This window comes from Rhea americana, unplaced genomic scaffold (assembly GCF_003343005.1).
Source record: "Rhea americana isolate MKP2758 unplaced genomic scaffold, rheAme1 scaffold_163, whole genome shotgun sequence".
Taxonomy (NCBI): Eukaryota; Metazoa; Chordata; class Aves; order Rheiformes; family Rheidae; genus Rhea; species Rhea americana.
In genome coordinates, this window is record NW_028185739.1 from 1,746,759 (window position 1) to 1,770,486 (window position 23,728).

Consider the following 23,728-nt stretch of genomic DNA (forward strand, 5'->3'; position numbering starts at 1 on the left):
GATGTGTACATTCATTTTAAATGCACATCGCTTTCATCTACATGTATCTATTTGATACAAAGACATGAAACCAAACAAGAGAAAGAAAGGGAATAACAGGGACAAGGCGGTGGGGGGACCCTCGCGAAGACGCAGGCGGAAGGATCATAGGAGAAATTCTGGAGAATCCCACTACTAACGATTCCCGGCTGCCCGGGTCGCTGCTTCTGCCTGCGCTCTTCTGTTTGCACGCGCGTGCCGGAGGGACCCTAAATCCTCGCTCAGCCAGTTATTCCTGCACCTCCCTCCGCTCGGCCCCGGCAGCCGCCCGCTACGGCCTGCACCGGCCTCGCTTGGGTTGCCCCTAGCTCGGGACACGCAGCGGAAAGCGCTGGGTAAGCAGCGGCGTCCCCGCGGCGCGGGTCCGGTCCTGCCGGCCGGCGCTCCCCGCCCCGGAGAACCGCGCGGCCGAGGTGGGAACCTGCTCCGGGGGCCCCGCGGCCAGGCGGGACCAGGCACGGGGCAACCGGCCGCTGCCSAGGGCGTAAATCACAATGTGCAAATTACAAATTATAGAGCTGAAAATTACGAGCTTCGGTAATATATCCAACGTCAGATCAATAGAACTCGTGGCTAAAACGAGAAGAATAATCCAGGCATCCTCACTCTCACATTTCTCTTCCCAAGCCACTAGATGCGGCTCCCTTCCCGGCTGATTAGCATCATCCATGATTTCTTTGAGACACCTCTAATGAACGAGGAGCCGTCGCATCATGCCCCTGAGCCAGACGATTAAGATGGCAGCAGGGAAAACAAAACAAAACAAAACAAAAAGAAAACAACCCCCCCCCAAACACACAGGAGGAGCACTCGGACCCTCCCGCTCGGCAGAAGCGGGGCGGCTGCGGCCGGGGGAAGGCGAGGAACCGCCTCGCGGGCGGCGGTCGCGCTGGGACGCGGCACGTCGTTGCCCTTTTCAGTCAAGTCGCAGCCTTTACTCCAGGTCCCCCCCGCAGCGGGAGGGTCCCGCGAGCCCCGCGCGACGCCTGCGGCCCCGAATCATCCTCGGCTTGGCGCTCTCCGGCCGCCGGGAGCCCCCGCACCGCGAGCTGCGGCTTGTCTCCCTTACTACTCAAGCTGGGCTGCCTACACGGAGCTCCCCGAGGACCGGAGGAACGCGGGCATCTGCCGTGCCGGGCGTCTCCTCACAAAGCGGAGTAGTAATAAAGCAGGAGGCAGTGATAAAAATTCGCGCTCGTCCTCACCGCGCTCCTCTTCGGCGCTCCCCGGGCAGCCGGCGTGCAAGGAGCTTCCTCTTCCGCACTCGCCGCTCCGTGCGCTCCTATTCCGCTATTCCTATTTCGCTTCTATAGGCATGATCTTCTCACAGGGTTTCTTGCCACCCAGGGATTTAAGGTCTTACACAAGGATCAGCACTCACGCTATTTGACCCCCGYGAGAATTTAAAGTCTGCAGGAAAAAAAATATACTAAAAAGAGCGTAAACGTCTCGATTCACAAACAGAAATGCAGGAGTCTAACCCCCACATCATACAGCATCTAGAWAACTTCAGATTTACACTCAGAGTAAAGGAGGGAAAAGTTAAAAAAACTTAACATCAATTTACAAAATAGTCTGGTATTTACTAATACTTGTTTTTCACCAGAAGACTTCAGCAAGAGATCCAYTAATGAACAAGATGAAAATGTGACTCTGCTTCTAGCATGAACTGGAGGAGGAATGACTTTCCTCCTCTGCATGAAAGAGGTAATACCTCTTATAAAAGGTATGAGGATTAGTTATCTTCTAAATTTTTTAAAGAAAAAAACACCAGCCATATGTGGTAACCGAGTATTCTTTTTCTATGCCAAAGTACAAGGGTGATGCACCTTTAAACTCCTTTTACCCTTACGCGTRGCACTCCAAACTTGGCTCAGCCATTTGCCTCAAATGATAGAGGTAAAAATTGGTTTATTAAAAAAAATAAATAAATAGAGATTTTGGCCTAAAATACTCAAGAATAAATATGTAATTAATAATGTAAGCAAAACATAAGTGTTGCACTCAAAATTTCAAGTAGATTTTTCAAGGTGTCTGAATCTGAGTCAGAACCAAGAGGGGCATCATGCTCTCATGACCAAGAAACAGATGAAAGCAGACTCTGAGCCCACCCAGCTCGATTTCACACAGCATTTCCTGCAGTCCYGCACCTTAGCTGTCCAACAGCTATAAAAATGTATCACGGCTTCTCATTTTTTCATTTTCCTTGCTCTGCTAGGCAACAGATAACCGAACTGGGGAAGTAACTCTAGAAGAGGAGGTGATTTCATGCCTTTAAGAGGTGGTAGGGACATTCTCGAACTGCTCAGTCACAAGCAGAGTCTAAACAGCTTTGGCAGCTTTCTGCCCCGGAGCCTCCCTTCCGCCCTGCTCCAGCCCCAGGGCCTTCCTCTTTGGCTGGGCACTCTCCAGCTTCACCCTTTCCTGCTTTCCAATGACTAGTTTAAAAGCTCATCAGGCCATTTAAGCAGATGTGTCTCTAAGGAGCTGAAGGTGGAGAAAATTAATAATGTTTCTTCTCCTGAAAGCACTCCATATCCTCCGTCATCCTTGCTCCCGTTTCATCTGCATCAGTATTAATGGACAAATTTGGCTTCTCTTAAACATCGACCAGCCAACTATGACTTACCCTGAAATATGCCATTTTCCTTCGGCTTCAAGCTCTTTTCACRTTCCCCTGTGCACATCCCAGTTAAAAAGTATAACTCCAGTTCTGGCCGTTAACACTAGCCAACGTAAGGGACTATCAGGTCGTTGGGGGATGCTCAGGGGCCCCATTTGCTGGGGTCATGATTTGAGAGCGCCCCTTTCACGCAATGGGAGCACGGTGGGGGAATTACTGTCTGAAGCTGGAAAACCCTTGTTTAGGGAGGAAAAATAATTCCACCTTCCCTCATCACAACAGAATCAATCATGAACAATATAATACCATATAAATACSCTCTTATCTCACATCCTAGGGCAAAAAAACAGAGTCTTGTTTCTCAGGGCTTTCAAGTAAACAACTGCTTCAATCAAGCAAGAAGTCATCTGCAGTCTGACGGCTCTGCTGGGACAGAGGTCTGCTTTCCCGAGGGTGATGGATTGACCGAGAAGGGCCGAGTCAGCAGTGTATCCAGTGTTGCAACCTATTTCCCAAACTAGGAAACTCCTTYGGAAAGGGTCTGCAAGCAAGTGGTTTTCATCTGTTCAATAAATGTCTGATGTCCTCTTGGCTTCTCTACAGGCTGATGCAACTGACTTCTTTCCTGAAGCGTTACAGARTATGTCTGGGTGATAATTAAAGGTAAATTAAAAGAATAAGATAACCRTCCATAGCATGAAGGCAGATAAGGACAGGTTCTGATGTATATTTCATTGTGAAGACCTATTTTATTCCCACTAATGGAACAAGTTAAATCAGCCAAGCTGAATAAAACTATCACATACCACAAAGTAACAACACATTTAAAGTTTGCCATTCCCCTGACTGAGTAATCTGATCACTGTTTCTTACAAAAGCGGAGTATTAGCCTTCACTGAAAACAAGGACAGACAGCATTATGCACTGTGCATTCAGGCATTCAACAGGTAAATAAAAAAGCATCTGTAATCACGAAAAGTCTACTTACAGCAATACTTTTTTTTTTTTCCTGTAGCACTTTTCCCCCGGAGAGATCCCAAACAGTTCTTTGCAGGTCACCTTGCATGCCAGAATTGATTCAAGCCATGTACAAATGCAGCTACAACTGGGACAGTGCTTTAGAACAACGAATGATGCTCATTTATCCACGAGGAGCGGGAGTGAATTAAGATGCACACATTGCCCTTCACTTCAGATGTCAGAAATGACCAAGACCTCCATTACTGAATTCTTGCCTGCAGCACCAAAGTTTACATTGAAGATGGRCAAAGCAGAGCACCTTCAGCTTGGTTTGGACAAGCAGTCCTTGGAAGCACGCAGACCAGCTTTTAGGCATACCCYGGGTGGCTCTAATACAACCAGTGCTGAGAAGCATACCCCAAATCTGCGTGCGCCTCCAAGCACRCAGCACTACAGATCACAGCCATGTCACCACTGGAACAACACAGCACTGAGTAAAAACCACCAGCTACAAAGTCACTGTYCTTGCTTTTCCATTGGAGACATCCYGTGTGCATAACCMTGAGTGCCTTAGCTCATGCGATCACAGGCAAGCGATGGCACGGCTGCAGGCCACTATAGGAACTTCATTTTTCTTAGAGGAGGCATAAACAGCATGATGGTAAAATAATACATAGACTGTGCACTGTCAGAAATAGAAGAGACATTTATTTATCCTTGATTACAAACAATGTCCTCCATTGACAAGCTGAATGAAGGGCATTTCACTGATTTATTAGATCTAATAAGATACACACCTCTTGGGATGAAACACAAGATTGATTTTTAGTGGTGAGCCATGCTGCTATCCTAGCCACCGTGCTCAGCCTGCGGAGATGAAACCAGGAATGCACAAGGTAGAGAAAGAGTTGAAATAGCAAACAGTAGAATAAACAAATGGAAAGATTTACAAGAGGAAGGGCAGCTAAAATGGAAATAAGATTTGCAATAGCATCCCTTCAGACCTGAAAACTTACGCTTATTCTTTTCTTCCTGCAATCTTTCTCTCTCATGTTAAGTCTTCATATCCTAAGAGTCAAGCAACAAACTACTATGAAGTTTAGGTGCGACACCAGTGCCATTCTGCCTCACAGGAAACCTCCAAGTCAGACCCTTCCCATACACGTCTTTTAGAAGAGCCCCTCTAAATATAGAAAGTATAATTTTCATATCAGTCTCAGCATCTACCAGGCAAACCACATTAGCTGAGTTCTGCGGATGCCATTTTCCATCAGGAAAAAGACAACTAGCACAGCAGTACTTAGCTTGAGGCCCTATTAATAGCAGTCCTAATTATATGGCTGCAAATTTAATTCATAGCAATGATTAGTGTCAAAATCAAAGGCATCACACATCAATATTGATGGAATTGTATAAAGGCCATAAACAGAACAAGCAAGCCGACACATCTCCCCCCAGCAGTTAGTTGCTGTTAACTGTTGCATTAATGTCTCGTCTAATTTTGCTCGAAGAAAATTACTTTATTCCAGGAATCCATGATCCTGAATGGTTAGGTCTGTAATATAATCCCCCAGCCCACTTCCTCCCCGGTCAGGAAGCAGGGATCTTTTGAAAGGAGAAAGGGTCCACCAGTTTGCACGGAGAGCACGAGCTCACCCAACAGGTCCCACTCTCATCAGCGCTTCTGCTTTTTAGTCGCTTAGAGACAGCTGCCGAGGAACAACAGTTCTCGAGAAAAGGTGGTGGCCAGGGACCACCTGTGGACAACACGCCGGTCTAGGTGGGAAGCGCGGTGGGGCGCAGGCCCGCAGCGAGGGCGGCCAGCGCCCCACGGGCGCCGCGAGCCCCTCTCCACGAGGCATGCCCTGGTTGCAACGAGAAGGAACAGCCTGGCTGAATCGGTACCTCCAGCGCGAGGTTTTAATGGAGAATAGATTTATCGATTAAACCTTCTCCCTTAGAGCTTCAGCAGCAGCAGAGGACAGACCGGCACATACAGMCGCGTTTCATCAGCGGTGCCAGGAGCTGGCCAAACCCCTTCGTGTCCCACGGTCCCGGACAGCCGCGAACACAGCAAGGTGCCGAGTTTCAACAGCCCCGGCGCCTCGTGGCCACGAGGGCTCCGGCACCAGCCCCGCGGGGCTCACGAACCGCCAAAGCGAGCGCGGGGGCACAGCGTCAAACGCAGCACGTATTTACTCTGTCTCAGAGGATCCTGATAAAAATTGAGAAATACAACTTTCCCGGGRAAAAAAAGCTCCAGCTGAGCTCTTCAGGCTCTCGCGGCCACAGAAGATGCCAAGCGGCCAGGACGCCGCGGCGAGGCCCGCGGACCTCGGGCAGGCCGTGCCTTTGGAAGAGCGCGCCTGGGAAGGCAGCAGGCACTCTCCTGGGGCATGCCAGGTGGATAACCGACAGGGAGGAGGACACCAGCGAGACAGCGYGGCATTTTCAGCAAAATGAACTCTCGCAGGGGAAGCGCAGACAAATTTTAAAAATTTCAAAGCAGGCTCCCTGGCTTCTTTCCTGTAGCTACAGAAAAAAAGTAGCTTTGAAGCCCTAGACTGAACCCACCAGCTTGCTTCCATAATAAGTAAATCAACAACGGAGAGAGAGGGAATCGGTGTGACAAGGCTTTCCAATACCGTTGTGTAGGTAGATGCCCAGGGTGGTGAGATGGGGGAGACAAGGTGTTTATCTGTAAATCTCTGGCACTTTACCGGGGTGTGTACATTTTTACTGTCCTAATTTTACAAAAAAGGGAAAGAGACATGGGAATGTTTATGGCATGGAACATCCTGACTACTCACCAACTTCAAGACACGTCTAGTCTTGGATCACACCCCCCCCTCAAGCCAAGCTGTTAACTCCTCAACAGGTCTGCAGTGCCTCCTCCACAACGAACATCTCAGGTGCACCCCCGTAGCTCAAGGGAAAGCTCTTTCCTGATCCTTTCTTAGGCCATACAAAAATTAATCCCACACATCAGAAGAGAACAGAATTTGTAAACGTGTGGACAGGACCACGAAATAGGGAGGAACAGCAGTCCCAGCCCCATGCAGCAATGGATGGGACAGTAATAGCTCCCACTAAGGATAACAGGAGGCGTGGGTCTAATCAGCTGCAGACAACGCCGATAAATGTAAAATAAGGATGCCTGGCAGATGCCATGAAAGGCTGACTACCGGGTGCCCAGAATGAACTCACTGGAGACATGAACAAATTTTCTCAACACCTGTTTACYGCTGGCTCAAGCAGCTAAAACTTGAACCATTCACCTTACTTCTTTTTCCCCATCTCCCCCACTCCTACACAGATCCCTTCCTTCCTAACAGAGCAAACTGGATAGACGAATAGCTTTACTTTGCATGAAGAAGGTAGAAGTCTAAGGGGGTCTTTGATGTACAAGCAGCACACGTGGAATTAAATCATGCTGGAGAAAATACTTCTATAATCCTGCATAATTAATGGGATGCAATCCTGCTCGCCACAGTAAATACCTAGTGTGCAGGCACAAGCTGTTTGTTTTAACTGTCTCTAAATGAGGCACCTCCCCTATGCTCCCCCCTGCCAGCAACCCTGAACAGCAGGTACCATAGCAGGCTACACGGCTGGCTTGAAACCTGACAACATATGCATTTGCAATATGCTGAGGGCGCTTCTTCCATCAATTTAGCTAGAAAACTCACGGAGCTGCGTGCACCACGGCGGGCGGCCAGCGGGCAGGGAGGAGAAGGGATTCTGGCTTACGAGCCCAGTCTCTACCATGTTCAAAACTGCCCCACTGCAACTTGAGAGGCACTAGGGAGGCACCTAATTTACTACTACTCAGCACTTGTAAAGTGCTGAATGAATATTAATGAACTGATGTAATTAAAATGATGCAGACTTTCAACTGTAATATCTGCCCGTCCTTGTATCTTCCTGGATAGATGAGAAAGAAATTCCCTGCTGCTTAAGGACACAAAAAATTAACAACCTGCTGTTGATTACATTTGTTAACTCTTTCCCTGGCGCTGGGAAGCAGTTTGTATTTACGGAGCTCACCTAATGCTGTCATTGACATTTTAGGTTAACTTGAARGATCTCGGTTTTCCAAAGCAGCAGCTATAAGGCTAGTTTTGCCAAAGATGGAACAGATTTTTGCAAACACTTATGAGCTAGCAAAAGCTGAAAGCCAGGGCTACATTAAAACATCAGTAAACAGACCTCTGCTGCAGTTCCTGCAAACCTCTGCTGCCTKGTAAACCCAGGACAGGTGATGAGGTTTGATTTCTCTTCACACATGTCTGAGTTACTACCCCAACCATCCATACCACCCCACCCCTCCCATAYGCTATGTACTCCTGACATCACATTTTATTTCACACAGATAAAGCTTTTATATCTAAGAACCTCCTCTTCTTGTCCTGAGGAAGGGCCTAATCATGACTTCCCTTTGCAGCTCTAACACTAAAGAGCAATAGTAAGATGAGTTTCCCTTCCAGCATGTCTGGGCCATAGTGCTCTGGAGTCCATGCAAGGTGCCTGGCTACATCTCCACAGGTCCATTTCCAGGCTCATTTTAAATGTGAGACTTCTGAGATACGACTAGCGTAGGCCAAACTCAACAGCAGTGTGACTGGATCTGACCAGACTTTGCATGTCTCTTACTGAGAAGAACGGTGCAGAGGAAACAGAAAAAACACTCAGTTTGACTTCACTCACCATCACCYCCACTTCTTGTTGCTGGGAGAGAAAACCAACATGGAGCGTTTCTTTGCCTTGGGCAACTGGCCCCAGTACAAGGTGAGGAATTTTATCTTTCAGGGCTGATCAATCACCCAGCTGTCTGGGGGAAGAGTAGGAGGTAAGAGGCAGCAGGACTTTGCCCTGAGGCTTGGTTTCCAAAAGTAGCCAAGTTAACCCCTTCGTATCTCTCCAGCCACCAAACATGGAAGTCCTGCCAAAACCAGCAATTTTGCCATCACCAAAGCAAACCTCCCAAAGCACTCCTGCACTCAGTTCTCCCTCCAGAGACAGCCTCTAYAGCTATGGGATGGGATAAAGAGACACAAGCCCATCGAAAGAGTAAGATATGGCGCATGTAAGATATGGCAGCAGTCAAATGCCTAAGAAAGGAAATGAGAAATGGATCCTGGCTCTCCAAAGCCACAGAAATACGCTTACCTTCTTCAGCTTGCCACTTTTAGTTCCCACGAACACCACACTGTAGCCATTGTAGACGTACGAAGCAACAGAAGTCATCCGGTCCCGGCTAGAGGTAAAGAGCGTCACTCCGTCCACCGGTGTCGAACCTCCAAGGGGCTGGTTAATGTCAAGCCCACAAAAATTATCATCAATTGGAACTGGCTGGAAAGACAAAGTTTGGGGCAATCATGAGTGAAATACAAAGCACAGGGCAGACGCATACATTCAGACTCATGCAGGACAGAACAACAGCCACACAACCCCTGCCCAGACAYCACTGCCAGGCTCCGCAGTTTTCCTCAGTATGTTATCTTTGCTACCCAAGGCCAAGAATCTCTGCAGCCTGCCTGGGCYAGGTCATGGACCATGTATGCATACTGGCTGTTTCAAAAATGTGCATGGACAGGGCTGAGGTAGAACCCGAAGTTCACTGTAGATGTTTCCACTGGTTTTCAAAATCCATTAGCTTTCTTGTGGGATTTAGGTCTTGTACGTGCATGGCCCACGCAGGAGCTGTCTCCCCGATGCATTTCACCTCCTCTTGCCCTGATTTCCAGAGATGCTGAGCACTGTAAGCAGGAAGGTGCTCAACATCTCCACACCAGCAAAGACTTCCCTTGAAGGGCACACAAGCCTGTTTAGAGATCACAGCAGAGCAGCTCAAACCAGCTTTCCTGTATTCCCAATGCCATCCCTTATCTCAGTAGTTAAAAGTGAAACAACAGCAACATAATTGACCTAAGAGCTGAGAGTTAAACCACTTTCTCTCACATAGGTGTGCAAGAAACTCCTCTACAACCTGTGCTGCTGAGCCAAGAGCACGCTTTCCCAACCCAGCTCACAGCACATTTGACACCCATTCGCAAAAACAAACCCACATTCCTGCTGTTCCCGAGCACCCCAGTACCACGCAGGTAGGGGTGGGGAGCAGCGAGGTGCCAGCTGGCTGCCCTTCTGCTGCTGACAGCTTGCAGCAGTGGTGGCCTTGCCACGTGCTGCATGGGGCAAGCGCGGATCAGCAGCACCGGCCAGAGGAAAGGCAGGCATGGGCTGAGTCTGCACGGTGACAGCGGAGCGGAGGGGAAGCTGCTGCTTCCTGCTCACTGCTGTTCATTCCTTTTGGAAACAGCCACCTCCCTTTTGTACAAACAGTCCAGCTCCAGGGCAGATTTTAAATTCTGGAACTTCTGATTAGCTTTCCAAGCAAATATGCAGCTGGTGGAAAGTGCTGGACTGGCTGCCCTGGAAAGCCAGGATATCCAGTTACCCACACAAGGTAATTGTGTGGCAACACAAAATACAYGGGTGCTAAGCTAGAGGAATGACCACCATCCCAGCTCTGCTATCAAGGCAGCGTGTAATGGAGAACACTAGGCTGAGGTCCAGAGGTCCAACATGTGTTCTTGTTTCTGCCACTTTCCAGCTGTGCACTTTTTCTTAAAAAAAAAAACTCACTGTGCCTGTTTCCCTTCTATAAAATGGAATATGGACACTGGCTTCTCCCTGGAAGATCACTTGTCACCCATAAGGGAAAATCATTACATTAATAGGTAGGTATGTTATTAAGTCATCTCAGCTGAGATTGCTTGAGTAAATTCCTACATGGAGTAGGTGGCAGGACTGTGATATGGGTGGCAGCTTGCCATGATGGTGATAAATCCACTCCCTTATCTTTTCACATGCGATGTTAAGTAACTATCAAATGTTCAAGCACATCTAGTTGCAACTGAGATGGGGAAAGCTGTCTGTCCCACGTCTCCCCCCTGCGCTAGCCAGGGTTCTAGCTCCTCTCCACATTCCTTCTTTTACTTCATCTAACCCATGTTTATCTTCTCCTAGCAGCCAAACTTAATWTGCTCAGCAAAAGAAGGCCCCAGGGATTCTCAAGTCAGCCCAGGAACAATCTGCATGTGAATCAAGATTAAAGAAATCAGCTGAATAAAAACACAAAAGATGCAACTGTCATTTGTATTTATCTTGTTAGTTTGTTTGTACTGTCCTCCTGCTGTAGGAAGGGCGAGACAGCCTTCCTCCAGCTTCCTCAGATTTTTAGAGCCTGAGGATGGGAATAACAGAACACTTCCAGCAAGCAGCATGCCCTTTATTCACCTTCTTATATACTATCTCTTCCTTTCATTGTCATAAGGCCTGTCTAATAACAATAAGGATTAAAGATGAAAAGGACTACTGTATCTGCTCCACATTCAGGGAAACTGAGGCAYTAAATATTAACTGGATTCTGCAAGCCCATGTGCAATAAAGGCAGGAGGTGATCCTGGTTCTGCTGAAGCCAGGGCCATAACAGTCCCTCTGTTCAAAGCAGATTCTGGGCTGCTGGACCTCCCTGTACCAACAGGCTGCACTTCTGAAGAGCTGCCAGAGCAAACCACTGAAAGTGTCCTTACCGCTTTAGTGCACTGAACATCTTTCCCCAGCAGCCAGTTCAGCTCCAGGTTGCCTTCTCCCTGATAGCAGGACTGCAGGCGGTCCTTGATCTGCGCGTTGACAGTGCGAATAGGGAAGACGCAGAGCGCAGAGTCATCTGGTGGCTGGTGGTACTGCTTCTGCCCCTTGGAGAAAATGGCAAAGAGGATATCTTCCTGGGCTGTGATGTTGAGGGACTTGGCCAGCACATCTCCTGGCTTTGAGAGGTAAGCAGCTTGCAGGAGGCGGTATTCTGTGTCCCCTTTGACACAGCCAAAGGGCAGAGAGACGTAGGAATGGAATTTGGGGTCATCTTTGCAGAGACGAACRATACGAGATGTGTAGAACAGGTCACTGGCAGAGTTGATGGAGACTCCCTCYGGGGTCTCTGGCTGGACAGTCAAAAAATAGACAAAATTGCCACTGGCGAAACCATAGATATAGAAGATGTCGAAGTGCGAAACAAGGGCCAGCGTATCTGAGGGGATTTTGATAAGGGAGGAGACAAAGTCACTGTGGAGCTCATAATCCAACATGGCTGATGACTCTGGGTCCCGTGGAAGTTTGCGACTGGAGAGGGTGGGGAAATAATCCTGTTTCCCATCRACTGCTGTGCCAATGAAGAGCTTCCCATCCTCACCTTCTGAGCGCACAATCACGCCATACATAGTGCCCGTCTTGTTGACGCTGGAGAGGTAGTGCTCCTTTTTGTGTGATGGCTCTACCAAGATGAAGAGGTCATCCAGGCGCAGCAGCTTACAGACCCCCTGGTAGAGGCTCCCACAAGCCAGCAGCCGGTTCTCAGAGTAGTCAATGATCAGCAGCTTGTTGACGTTGTTGGTGAGGGTCAGGATCTCGCTGCATGGCTGGACAATGAGGGGCGGGTAGCAAGATTTGTTGTCCTCCTCAGGACCAGTTTTGTGAGCCACCAAAATGGTCAGGTTACCTGAAAGCTTGTAAACCCTGTTGATGGCTCCAACATAGACAGCTCCAGTGCCTTGGTGGACAGTCAGGTGGTTGAAAGTCCAGTCCCGGTTCTCAGAGTGGAAAGTGCTGAACAAGGCATTGCTGGACACATTCCGGGAAAGCGATGCCAAGAAGAGACAGAGTAACGCCACTGACCAGCCGTCGGAGTCCAGTATCCGCGGCCAGTTCTTCCTCTGATCCATCCTGGGAAAGGCAAACTTCCGTGTTCCCTGTGCTTGTCCTTTGTCCCAGCAATGTCCCTCACATGGTTCTGGGGGGAGAAAGAAAAAAAAAAAACATACAGAGTAAAGGATTAGATCCAGTGTGCCCTGCAGAGAGAATTCAGAGGAGGCTATCTAATTATACAGTCCTTGAGATAAAGCGAGGACGTCTCTGAGCCCAACAAGAATTAAACAGGTCTCCTTACTTATTGGTAAACAGTTCAGTCTTTATGTTTTGCCACTTGGTTCAGCCTCTGCGTGTTAATTTGTTATGTGGTTTAGCTGTTTATAATGTACTCTGCTCAGCCATGGGAGGGGATAATCAGCTTCAGCCCGAGACAAAGCCTGCAGTTCACACACCCAACCATCAATCTGCAATCTTGGCTAAAAGGATGTCTCCTGCAGGGTATGTTGTTGGAAGCAACAGAGGAAATAAGAGGTGTTTTCTACCTTTAAATTCTCTATGATATAATTTTAAAACCTGAGGTAGAAGTCTCATGCAGGCAAGTGCACTGAGCATATACACAATAAAGCTGGCAGTAAGTGCCTTCTCCCACTCCCCAGAGCTCAGAAGTACCTGTACAGGTGCTTCTCAACCTGAAATATTTCACAGCCTTTGCAAGGTATTTTAGTGCTGAAAAGCAGTGGAGGCACATGGTGATTAGATAAGCAACCAAAACACAAGAGCTGCACAATGTGCAGGGGAGAAACCACCAATTTAGAAGGCTTGTACAAATTTCCTACTCTAATGAAACTTCCAGGAGATGATTAAAGCCTACACAAAGCAGCAGCTTGGACACTGTGTCCAAGAGACCTGCTACAAAACAAATTGCCCATGTGCCCCTCCCAGCAGCACTGCGAATAAAAGACAGAAGTACAACCTCCTTGGAATGGCAAATTTTCTTTCATCTGTACAGACAAGGCAATGGAGGTCAGTCGAGAGTTGGAGAGTTCTGGCCAAAATCTATGCAGAAGTGAGGCGTGAAAGGAAGAGACTGATTTTTTAATAGAAAATGTCTATTTGGGGAATGCATKTTATGAGGTCCCTTGAATTCCCCTCCTCCTGCAAACCAACTGAAATCCTTGCAGATAGCAGCTCAGCAGTATAAAATATGGTCTCAGACAAGGGAGATTGCACATGGAGTGAGGAGGCGAGTCAAGAGATCGATAAGAAAAGCAGAGAAGACAGACACATATTTGCACGTTACAGGATCACTAAGAGGCAGGAACTGGAGAATGGCACAGGAAATTCTGCACAATGAGCAGAAAAGTAACAATTAAATCAGCAAATGAAGAGAGGAGACAATGAGGTAAGGAAAGATTTGAGGAACTATTCCTACCACAGGGAGAGCTAAAAGGGCACTTAAAACACAAGTGCCCCATCACCTGGAAAACAGCATGTCCCCTTACAWCCACTCTGGCCACTCAAGGAACAAGACACACCTGTGTGTAACCCTTAATAAAGGGCTGAAGGAGCAGCAGGGCCCTGCTCCTCCCTCCTCTTTAGCAGCTGATTTGTAATACAGGAAACGCAGGCTGGAGTACCATGGACCTTCGGCACCTTGAGGAGCACCTGCTGAACCGCAACAGTGGGTGCTTGCAGACCAGCTGGATCTTACTGGAGCCTACGGGACAGTCATGCAGGAGGAGCTGTGCCGACCTCCCATCCCCCATTCCTTTCCATCCCCGCTCACRTGGTCGGCTGTCAAGCTGCATTAGGAATCACAGGGCTGGAATTTCCTTAGGAAACAGGAGCTTGCCTTGGAAAGGCGCTGTCTGCATGATGCGTGTTTACCTCGGAAAGCGTTTCATCCGCCCTTCCGGACAGCACGCTGTCTAAGAGAACATCCATGATCCTTCTGCCTGCTCTACCTCGTCTGTTAGCACCTCTGCAAAGGCRCAAATTAAAGATGCAGGGCCTGTCTAACGAGCGCTTGAACAAATACAAGCTGTCAYGGGAAAGGGCCATCAGTCACGCAAAGCCCACCGCTGTGCTTCCCAAGAAGCCGCCCCACCATCACTGCCATGCACATCACCTTGGTGTCTTCGGATGGAYGCCAGCCCTGGCCCTTCCACAGCACCCCAGGGTCCCCGGGGAGCCCACAGCCCTCCCAGACGGACCCAGAGCCCCTTGCCACCGCAGTGCCCTGGCTTCCCTCCGCTGCAGGGCTGCTCGCAGCTTCGGGCTCTGGCCTAGGTTACACTGCGGAGGAACCTGCTCCTAGGTGAAAGCAAGGGAGCGGCAATGGGCTTCTCACGCTGCTCAGCACCTTCCAAAATTTTGAACAAGTGGTGCCATTGCAAACTGAGAAAAGAGTGCAAACGGGAAAATAAATACATTATGTATGTACGGGTCAACAGGAGCGCTTCACTTAGACTTCAGAAATTTTATATTTTTTCCCTACAGCATTTTCATCCAAAGACGGTACAAACCCGAAAGCTGAGTTTGAGCTATTGTGAAGCAGAACTGTCAGCTGAAGGCCAACTTTTATGCAGTGCCTTACAGTGAAGGTTTTACAGAGTATTTGTGAACAGTCACTGTCAAAGGCAAGAGAAATCATCCAGGAAGAAGAATCTGTGCTTTCAAATAATGTTTGAAGACCACAAGCATGGCCATGGACTGACATCATCTTCCAGACCCAAACCTGCCAGTGGAAGAACTTCCACCCCAGCTACCTTCTTCACGCCGTGCAGCAGCATGGGCTGGATTAGCCAGCCACGTGGCTCGAGTTAAACCCAGGAGGATGATGCCTGAGGCCGGGAAACGCAGGCTTGATACCAGGGTTTTGAAGAGGCAAACAGGCTAGTGACGAACATATTTGAATTAAACAGGGCTCAGTGACACAGCTGTCAAACRCCAGAGAAAACTTGCCTCCGACCTTGTAGCCAGGACCTGCAGGAGAAGTTTGGGGATGGCTCAGTACAGCTGGTGGAGTTAAACACCAGGGGAAATGGGAGAGTGGGTGACTTTAATCTAATCCTTAATACTATTTGACCATTAAGGAATTCTTTATTTTTTTGGAAGCGAGTTTAAAATATGGCCTTAAAAGCAATCTGAAGCTATTAGTAACGCAAGGTAAAAGAGAGAGTAAATTCAGGGACACAATATAAACCCAAGCAGCTGAAAGGCTTCAATTAGGCTGAAAGGAGTTATCTGGTATTTAAATAATTATTAGATTGAAGGAATAATCACAGGTCTGAGCCAATTTTTTTCCCCGCTGTCATCCTAATGGAGACTATAATATTATTATTCAAATGCCCATGATTCTCATTTAGGGGTGAAGAAAAAAGGGCTCATTTAATCTCCATGTGACAGGGCTTCAGGAGGCATGATTAGTCATTTCTCTTATTTCAGCTGTCACTCACTCACAGGCACCACAGTTTGTCATTAGTGTTATTTTATGCACATGAAAAAAAAATAAGGAAAATTAAAGCAAAAAAAAAAAAAAAAAAAAAGAGAGAGAATCTCCCATGGTAAATGACGGATCAAAGGAACAATTTTGATGTCATCAGCACAGCAGCTGCGTTTCACTTCGTGGAGCTGGTATCTTTTCTTTCAGGATAGAGTTAGTTTTGTAAGGAGTAATTTATGCATACCCCCCTTCCCTTCCAGCCACCGCCACCCTGCCTTCACAGATCGGTCCTGTTCAGCTGCCATTTAATTTTCCATCTCTTTCTGATCATTTGAGCAGTGTCATACTGATCATAAAGATCCTAAATACCACRCTGCAGCACCTTGAAGAATCATTTATACCTGCTCAAAGTGGCTGGAAATGGACCTTGGATGAGGTCACCATCTGACTGTCTCAGTGGTACTAAATGGAGGAAAAGCTTTTCCCCAGCTCTTTACTGCCAGAACTAAAACTGCCTTTCGACTCGTACAGGGCTTGGTTCACCTTAGCTCACGCTCTTCATCCTGATGCACGCGAGCATATTTTGTGCTAGGSTTTCCAGCATCTCCGCTTTGGTGCAAATGGCCAAGGCAGAGATGAGGACAGCAAGGATCTAGGATCTACTTCACCCCTCATCTTGAGCCCTGCCGTACTAGCTCTGCTGGGCACATCCCACTGAGACAGAGGGACCGAGGAGCAGGGTCACATCCCACAGRCCCGAGTACAGTTTTTCACCTCTAGGGGAGAGGTACTACAACCCCTGCACCTCTTCAAAACACAGCAAATAAACCCGCACCTATCCTAGCATCCTCATTTGCCAACCATCCCTCTGACTCCTCCTTTTAGGGCTTTTTGTCACTTTTCCTCTTACCTTGATCCTGAGGCAAAATGAGGCACTGCCTTTCCTCTTYGCTGGGCTAAAGAAAGTGGGTCCAGATGCACTAGTGGGGAAGCTCTGCACTCTGCAGCTGCTGCTGCTGCTGTTTCTGCTCCTTTGCACCTTGTAGGGGACACAGGCACTCGGGAGCACATAAACACTGCCCACCTAGTCACAGCCCGAGAGGACGACCGAATGAAAATGATGCAGTGGCATCTTGACAACAGCCCTCTCCCAACCTCTGCCCTCTTGGCCTCAGCTTTCATCATCAAAGCGCCATATGTTTTTCCCAGGTTGTCCCAGTGTGCTGCGCTCACGGCCTGGAGGCCATAAGGAGTCTTCAAAGACTCCTGAAAAGAGGGAGCAGAGCAGACAATAAAACACACTATCTTTTCTCTCCTAAGGCGATACAAGTTTGGGGAGCTGTCTCACAGAACGAAGCCTCCTAAGAAATGAATGAGCTTGTGAGGAGGGCGAGAACTGGCCTAAGATTATTTTCTAAGCTGAAAGTGGATTCTGCCCTTTTTGATTCTTGTAGTCAAATAAGATTCATTGCTCTGAGGCCAGGAGCAGGGAGATAGGCTGGCTCTCTCCGCTGACCTCCTCTGTAGGTCACCAAGCTGTCAGAATTTCCCCAGAATTATAGGAAGGGTCACCAAAAGGGCAGGCTACACTATATAAACTAAAATACAAGAACAAACCATTTGGAACAACATCACCCTTGCACCAGCCTGACCCCTTCCCTTTACGGTGACTCTGCTCAGTATCTGCCAACTGGAATGCTGGGGAGAGGTTGAGGGCATGGCCATTTCTCGGGAGCCGGTGAGAAAGCATCTGCCTGGTCTGCATCTCTCCTGGAGCTGATCAGGAATTTTTCCGTGAAATGGATTTTGAACCACTCAAGCTGTCGCAGCGATCTGTCCCCTTTGAGGAAATGATATTCAGGATTTCTCAGCTACAGAGACAGACATTAGGAAAATTAATAGGGYTTTGCTTTGTTTTAGTTGGACAAAAGACCTGCGTCAAACCATCTGATCTACGCATCTCTRGACTTTGGGAACTTCCCAGTCCTTATCTGAAGTTTGTCTCAGTCCTGCCTCTTAGGCTGAGCTACAGTAGTTAGGAGACGAAGACCACCCTGCCAAATTCCCTCTTCTCTAACAGTCCTACTGAAACCTTCACTAGYTGGAGTGCTGCCACCTCTTTCTCCAGTAAGAAAAACCTTGACACATTTGATACACTAACAGCTGATTTTTGCACGCATTCCTGAGAGCAAACCTGCTGAGAGCCCACGGGGACAACCTGCTGCAGCGACCAAGGAGCCTAGCCCTTCCCGCAGCAGGCGGGTACTGGCGTGGAAGATGCGATTCCTTCATTTTGGTGCAGGTTGGCTCACGTCTCCATCTCCTCAGACCACAGCATTAGCACCAATGAAGTGCAGCAGCATACAGTGTTTAACAGCCAGCTCCATAGCTTACTTCAGAATTTGACACCAWCTGAAATTATCCACAGCTTGATGTGAAGTAATTATGTTTTTTTGTAATACATAACAACAACTACRGCTCCTAGAGTCTTTTGTTTAGGCTTTTTAGAATATTCTAACTGTAACAAAAATCAAAGCAATTTGTAAAACTTTAGCGAGCTGTCTGGCAGCCCTCTGCACATGAGTCCCTCACTGGTTAGCTGTCCAACCCCTGGAAAAAGCTTATCATCAAAGTGCGATCRTTTCATCTGCACTGAAGGGATGCTGTGCAAGCGTCCAGTGAGGAGAGGCTTCGCTAGAGCTAAGCTTGGTTCTGCACCTTCATCCTGAAAATACTCCTATCTCCAAGTGGAAATAGGAAACTCTTTACATCTGATTTTGTGGGAAAACCTTCCACCAGGTTTGTTGGTTCAACTGCTTTTAAAGCCAGATAGCTTCCAGCAACTGTGGGAGCTGTAAATCCTGGCATTTTCCATGGTCTCCCCTCCATGAGGKAGGACAACACAGAGGTTACTGAACCACAGGGATGGGGAACATCATGCCTTTTTAAAGCATAACCTGCAACACTGAACCCCTTTGGTTTTAGACAAAAACCAACCTCTTTGCCTCACGCTTTTATTTTGCTGCCTTTGCGCAGTACCTGTTTCCCACTCGAGCAGCCAGGGCTCCGGCACGGCTAACACCAGCGGCCAGAATCAGTAACTACTTGCAAACTCCGGAGCTGCATCCCTGCTGCCCGCCCTCTTCCTCCGAGCTGCTTATTCATGGGGATGGTATTTCACAGGCTTGTTGTCAGCTTTCTGAGAAAGAGTTAAGAGGGCAAAATACAGTATTGTGATTATTGCTTCCTCCAGTCCTGGGACAAGGAAGAGGAGGGGAAGACTGAAACCCAGACCTGAAAAGGCATTTCCCTGATAACAAACATGATTGCATGAAATATGCGCAAAATTTGTTCATATTGTCCAGACTTCGGATATTGTTTATACAACATGTACCGGATAAGCTGCCTCTTCCCCTCCATCTCCCTCCTGAGCGTCCACATACCAACAGGTCTGGGGTAAMGAGAAGCAGAAAAACCCAGGGAGAGAGACCTGGTGCAAATCTCATCCTAGCAGTCGCCGTGTGGACAGCACAGTGTAGCAACCTGAGCAATGGTCCAGGCRGTCTCACTATTCATTCCTGCCTTTGTCCCAGATACGCTGAACAGACCTGGGCAAGACATATTACTCTTAGCCTCATTTTTTTCACCTGTGAGATGAGGATAATGCTTTCAAACATGACATAATCTAATGTCCAATTGATGAAAATACTCTGAAACCAAAGGGGAGTTATCAGGCATAAACTACCATAGCAAAGCGTGGACGCGGCAGCGGTTTACAGCTCCTTTCCACCCCTCAGTGCCTCTGCGTCCACAGGTTCTTTCAGCACAGCAAAGCTATTCTCCCTCAATAACAATGATCACACGAACACAGACGCTGCCACCTCTGCGACCTGCAACCCGAGGATCCTTCAATGTCCGTGTGACACAGCAAGGAGGTGTTTCCTTAACACTGGCAAAWCTGTAACCGTGTCCAAGGGAGCCACGGGCAAACCTAAGGCAGGATTCCRGCTGGGGCTCCAACACGACTCGTGCGTTCTCCAGCATGGTGTTCATTGCAGCTGGAGACAATTAACCAACCACCCTAAGACAACATCCGGCAAAATTCATAATCAACCAGAATACCTAGGTGGCAGAAATTAGATACCTTTTTCTTTCACTGTGCTGATACTTTACACCTGCTATCTTAGAAACTACAGCTGGCAGCTATTGAGATTTAAGAACACTAGCAAAATAGCTTTTAAATTATCTTGCATCAATAGAAAAGGTGCTGGGAAGAGGACTTTATTCACATACAGTCACTTCGGGTAGAATCCAGGAAGGCAACACCACCATATATTGGAGCACAGAGCAGAAGAGACTCCATATTTTCCCGGTTGCTTTGAAACATGATACAAAGGGAAGGGAAAATTCATCACTTCTTAAGTTTCATAAATGGTTTATTCAAGTTTTGGGAAATTCAGTTTCTTCCAAACCTGCATAAACATGTCAATGGCTTTGGATAACAGTAAATCATAAAATTCACGGCTAGAAAGTTCTAAGTGTCTAATTCAGCCTCCTGCTACGAGAATCGCATGTATCTATCATTCGCAAAGAGATGTCTGTCTAACTCGTCCTTAAAGACCTCCAAAACTAGAGTTCACAACCTCTCCAGACAGTCTATGCCAGTAYTTCCTTTAGAAAATGCTTTTAATAGTGTCTCACCTGAGTCTTGATGGACTGAGGTTTATACAGCCCCACATCACTTRTGTATCTGAGCATCTTATAATTATTAATGGACTTTATCCCCAGTGAAACAGAATTTAATGCCCAGTGACCTTAGATACAAGCAGATTAAATGATTTGCCCAAGGCTAGTCAAAAGGTCCCAGTGGCAAAGCTAGGAATTTTATCTCCTGAGCTTCAGCCCAGCATCTTCTCCCCCAGGTGACTTCCAGCTGCAGTTTATTACAAGAGAGTATTACTGTACAGCACGAGGGAAGATCAGAGCGGCCACCGAACTGGAGGAGAAAAATAAGCAGCAGCTTCTCCTGGCCTCACTCCAAGTGCACCACAGGCAAGGGAAGAACCCCAGCTCCAAATTAAACGGGTCCCCAGCCACTCCATTAAACAAAAATCCTGAAACAGAAATCCTTTGGCTGTGCCAGCCCTGTGCGGTGAGTGGTGTTCGTTATCTCCAGCACTCCCTACGGCAGCCAGATGTATTTACACAGTAGCCACAGTGCTGTTACCTAAGTAAACCAGGAAATCATACATTTGTTAAAATTACATTCTGAAATGCTGAATCCCCAACTGTGTGGCTAAAGATTTCACTCAGCCAGCAGCACGCTGAAATTGTTAAGAACACGCAACTGCTTACGTGCGCACTCAGACACACGTTCCCCATTTGGAAGGTGTTTACCAGCCACATGATGAYCCCATTCTGGAATGGAATTATTTATCTTTTTGATTTGTGAGCAGTAAGCGTCAAGTCAAATCTACACTGCAGAAGAAATTACTTTTCAGGTACCACCACTGGATCACAAAAATTTGGAAAGGAAGACTGCAACTAGCAAAAAGCCCTTAAATTAACAACAAACCTGAACTATGTGGCTGATGGAGAAAGCCACATAGCACTAAAGAACCCTTCAGAGACCATTAAGCAGCCTTGCATTGGGCCTGTCTCTTAGCGCAAGTATATGCTATTAAGTATAATCAACATGAGCTTTATCARTTCCTTTGCCTCTCCAGGCCTGCTCTTTAAAGTGCATCACTGAGGTGCTTGATGCATTTTTTAAAGTGCTTTGAGATGCCCAAATCCTAGGAAACCTAAAGCATTTACCTTTCCTTCCCTGTCTGCTACAGAACATGACAGCGAGCAACTTCTGCAGAGCCCACAGCCATTGGGACAGCAGCGGGTCTTTCGCAGGGGCCCAGCAGGTCTCCTGCACCAGTGCTTGTTAGTACCCAGGAAGCCGATGTGCTGACAGACGGACACCCCCAGGGTTTGCACTCGGGAGCTGAGAGTCCCACCATCAACGGAACATTGTCTCCTCCCCTACAGCATTTGGATGCKAACGTCTACCTGAGAAAGCAGCTCCTTTCCACTCATCTACACACCATGCTCCTCAGCCCTGCTTTTCAATTTCAGAGCTCTGGCAGATCACTGATTAATTCAAGCCTGTTTAATAACCCTTCTGTTTAGATGAAACAAGCTGTCTTGTTTTCTTTATTTTTAACATTGACTCTTGTTTCTTCGGTAAGGATCTTACTGTCATGTTAAAACCTCTCTCTCTCCAACCAAGCTGATAATAGGATGGAGAAGGCATTTGCTTAGGTCCACATCTGCCAAGAACCAGAAATTGCAGCATGAGGCAGAAGACTAGCTAAGAGGAACTGGACAGCCTGATGCTGGTAAAAGTTCCAAAAGCCTGAACTCGTCCTGCAGAATCATTAATATTTCTCTCCACTTTCTGTGGCAAATCTCTGTGCAGCTCAAAGTGCAAACACCAGGGACCACAGGCCCAGCTCCAGATAAAACAGGCAAGAGGAAAGGAGATAAGGGAAGAGAAGCAGAGACAAGCAGAATGAATTGCTGCAGTAGAAGGCAGCGAGGACTGCCTCAGCTCCTCATACAGCTCATCTGCTGGGAGGATCAGCGCTTCTGAACTCCTCCAAGCAGGGGGAGAATGATCTTCAGAAAACCTGAAAGCTGTTACACATCTGTTTTCAAGCTCAGCCCTGCACTGTGCCCCTAGCAGAGCAATCAATTAGCAATGGCCAGGCAGCAGCACAGCCCAGCAGCTGCTTCGGAAACCAAATGCAGGCCTTGCAACAGCACGCYCTCGAGCCCTCCCCCAGCCCCATGTGCCTTCACCTGCTCTCTCATGGTGTCCTCACACTGCAAGGTCTTYGAGGCATCGGCTCATTCACCGTGCGTGAGCACGGCCTAGCTGAGCCTCCTTCCTTCCCACCCTCTCCCCCGTTTGCAGACTGCAACCCTCAAGTGCTACGCATAAAGAATAATAGACGCACAAGAACCCAACTCCCGATGGGAATGAGTTGGAGCCTCTCAGCTGTCTCCTGCCTCTTTGAATTTCAAAGCTGCACTTGTCTGTAGAGCAACTGAGTCATTTCCTTCCTATATCCAGCCTATCGGACTAGATCCAGCAGCGCCCGGAAAACAATAAATCCTTCAAGGACTTGTAAGGCCATATTTCACAGGAATGCAGCAAAGTCTGCCTGCTTTGAAAATTCCTAGCACACCCTTTAATTCAACACTCCTCCGTGGAAGCTGTCTTGTTCTGGCCCCGCTCCCGTTGGAGAGCGCAAGTAGCCCCTRTCCCTGCCAGTCCCATTTTTCAGGACACTGCAGAAGCCCAAGCACACACCAGCACCACAGCCCATGCAGAGGGACGCCGGCATACATCGCCCCTGGCCAGACACAAGACCGAGGAGCAAATTTCAACCAAGTGCCACAGGTTAAAAACCAACARTGAAATTTCCTTGACTCCATAAAACATCTGGAGATCCAAGAGTGCAGCAAGCTGCAGCAGAATCTGCTGCAGGGTTTCACTGATACCTTGGCAGACTGAGGGAACATGCCTGCTGCAAAGGACGGTTTGCTCTGCGAAATACAGGGGAGGCAGCCCCCCAGGAGAAGCTGCCCAGGTTCTCTCTCTCYGTAGGAATACTTTCACCTGTTTCACTTTTGTACACATTTCTTTTAATGCAAGMACAGATTGTCATTCCAGTTTTTTCACAAGGCATTTATGCAAAATTCATGTTGGGCACAACAACAAAGCAAAACTCAATGATTTCAGCTATATATGGCTTGAGAGCTGGTGAACTTCCACTGAAACTACGGGACCAAGACAGTTGGCCTAAAGAAACTCTCTATGCTAGGAGATGTGTTTCCACGTGGCTCTGAGGAAAATCTGTGGATTTTCTAAGATCTCATCAATGCTGCTTCCATCA

At 47.8% G+C, this 23,728-nt stretch overlaps 1 protein-coding gene across 3 annotated transcripts in view; it reads right to left on the reverse strand.

Moving 5' to 3' along the window:
* PLXNA2 (plexin A2) overlaps positions 1-23,728 on the reverse strand; it is a 165,909-nt gene that overhangs the window by 131,939 nt on the left and 10,242 nt on the right. For all 3 annotated transcript variants that reach the window (XM_085300421.1, XM_085300420.1, XM_085300418.1), the window contains exons 2-3: positions 11,218-12,473; positions 8,792-8,974 (exon numbers count right to left, since the gene is read on the reverse strand). In XM_085300421.1, coding sequence (XP_085156547.1) covers positions 8,792-8,974; positions 11,218-12,405 — 1,371 coding nt within the window. In that variant the 5' untranslated portion in view covers positions 12,406-12,473. The remainder of the gene's footprint in view (positions 1-8,791; positions 8,975-11,217; positions 12,474-23,728) is intronic.